Source organism: Macrobrachium nipponense, chromosome 45, assembly GCF_015104395.2.
Source record: "Macrobrachium nipponense isolate FS-2020 chromosome 45, ASM1510439v2, whole genome shotgun sequence".
NCBI classification, from domain to species: Eukaryota; Metazoa; Arthropoda; class Malacostraca; order Decapoda; family Palaemonidae; genus Macrobrachium; species Macrobrachium nipponense.
The window spans coordinates 4,597,195-4,599,691 of record NC_061105.1 but is presented as its reverse complement, the minus strand read 5'-3'; the positions used below and the strand labels follow the sequence as shown (position 1 = coordinate 4,599,691).

The 2,497-nt window shown below is 44.2% G+C and overlaps 1 protein-coding gene across 1 annotated transcript; it reads left to right on the top strand.

The window, feature by feature from the left end:
• The first annotated feature begins 690 nt into the window (after nt 1-690).
• Nucleotides 691-2,172, top strand: LOC135214063 (uncharacterized). Its single transcript, XM_064248175.1, has one exon. The coding sequence runs from the start codon at nt 691-693 to the stop codon at nt 2,170-2,172; it is 1,482 nt and encodes a 493-aa protein (XP_064104245.1).
• The last annotated feature ends 325 nt before the right edge of the window (nt 2,173-2,497 follow it).

The following is a 2,497-nucleotide window of genomic DNA, read 5'->3' as shown; positions in this document are numbered from 1 at the left end:
TGTGTGTGTGTGTGTGTGTGTACCGCATAACACCGAAGGAGACATTCTGGATTAATGGAGCCGAAGATGTCTTCATGTGTTTGAGTCTATAGCATAGTACCGAAGGAGGCACTCTGGATCACAGGAGCCGAAGAGGTCTTCAGAAGCCAAGAAATCTTCAGGAGCCAAAGAAGTCTTCAGAAGCTGAAGTCACAGCTCAAGGCTTTTTCTAAAACTACCCATAAGGAAACCTCTAGTTACACGTAATCCGCAAACATGTTGAACCATATTGTTGAATGTGTTAGCAACGTCGTGAATGCCCACCTCACTGCAGAGAGACTGTGTGATATTTGGATTATATTGTTAGTCCTTCTTTGCTGGCCTCTTGTCGGTTTCCTTCATGGAAACTGTTTGGCTGGATTGGTAGGAGGACTTTTAATCTTTGTGATGTCGCAGCTCCCTGTAGAGAGACTTGTGGACTTATTGTTCATTATATTGTTGGCCCTTTGCTTGTCTTTTGGCGGTTTCCTTCATGGAAACTATTTTGCTGGACTGGTAGGAGGACTTTTAATCTTTTTGATGGCCCAACTCCCTGCAAAGGGAGTTGTGGATTTATTGTTTATATTGCAAGTAGTCCTTTGTTGGTCTTTTGGCGGTTTCCTTCATGGAAACTGTTTTGTTGGACTGTTTGAAGGACTGAAGAACGCTGAGATGGCCCAGGTCCCTACAGAGGGACCTGAAGATTTGTTGGTTATGTCGGAGGAAGTCCTTCCTTCTTGGTCGTTCAGCGGTATCCTTGGGGATAACTTGTATGCTGGACTGTTGGGAGGACTTTGCGGATTGCTATTCATATTATTCCTGAACCATCAGGATGGAAAATTGGCTTGCGAGACGGCAATTAACGCAAATCTCACAATTCATTGTGAGGTAGACTTGCAGGATACTCATTTCAGTCTGGAAAAGGAAGTGGACGAGGCCCAAGACCTTCTTGAGGATAAGGCCCAGATGACGATGAAAGAGGATGCTCTCCAGCAGAGGATTCAAGACCTGGTAAAGCCCTTGGCTAATGAGGAAGATTCACATGCTGAAGAAATCCTTGATCTGTCCCAGGAGGCTGAAAGGAAAATACAAGAAGCCGAAGAAATAGGTTATTTAAATTGCCTCCTTACTACAAACAAAATACCCCAAGAACGCCTAAATGAATGTGAGGCTGAAAAAGGGAAAACTGGAGAGGAAATGGATAAACAGACTCTTAAGTTGGAATGCGATCTTGAATGTCATCTAAACGAAAGGAGGAATCTGATGAAAATGGAGTCAGCAGATGAAGAACAGGGAAAGGATGGCAAGCAATTCCTAAGGATAGTGGATGAGGAAGTCACTAAATTAGAACATCTAATAAACAGCACAGAGTTGGATCTGGAAACTTTCAGACCACAGATGAGCGAGGAGGTACAAGGAAAGGTCCTTGCAGCCACAGGGAAAGCCCGCCTCCTCATCGCTCAGAAGATTGAACAATTTAGAGGTCTGTGTCAACAAAACATTGATGGGCCCAAAGGTGGAGAACCCACTATAATGGCTGCAGATCTAGAAGGCTTCTGGGACATGGTGTCCATCCAGGTGGAAAATGTACACCACCTTTTCAAAGAGGTCAGTGTTCTTAAAACTAATGGATGGAAAGAGGACCTAATTACAGAGCCCACTAATAATGTCACCAAAGGCCCCCAGAAGAAGAAACCAGTGAAAGTTATGAAAAAGGCTCTGAAGAGTTCCTCTGAGGAACAAAAGTCAAGAGATGAGGCTCGCAAGAAACTACTGGAGGAGAGACGCAAGGCATTGAAGGAGGCAATGAAAGCTAAACAAGGTCAGCCTGATGCAAATGGCAGCACAGATGGAGTGGAAATTCTTGTTGCAAAAGAAAAAATAACCTATTTGCAGGAGAATTTAACAGGTGAAAAGAAGGACGAAAGGACAAAGAGCGATGAAGGTGGCCCAGTTAATGAGAAAACAAAGGAAGTGGAAAAACAAAAGGAAGGCCACCATTTCTTACAGTTAGTTGACAAAGAGGTTTCTGAATTACAAGGCCTCACATATAATGCTGAATCTGACCTGGAAACCTTTAAACCAGAGATGAGCGAGGAGGTACAAGGAAAAGGTCCTCGCCAGGCAACAGGGAAAGGAGGCGGCCTTCCTTGATCTCGCAGAAGATAGAGCAGTTCAGAGGCCTATGTCAACAAAACATTGATGGGCCCAAAGGTGACGAACCCGCTATAATAGCTGAAGATCTGGCTGGATTTTGGGACATGGTGTCCATTCAGGTGGATAATGTACACCACCTTTTCAAAGAAATCAGTGTTCTTAAAGCTAATGGATGGAAAGAGGACCCAAGTACATATAACACTAACAATGTCACCAAAGGCCCTGTGAAGAGGGAACCAGTAAAAGTTATGAAAACGGCTATGAAGAATTGCTCTGAGAAAGGAAGGGCACGAAACGAGGCGCGCAAGAAGCTATTGGAGGA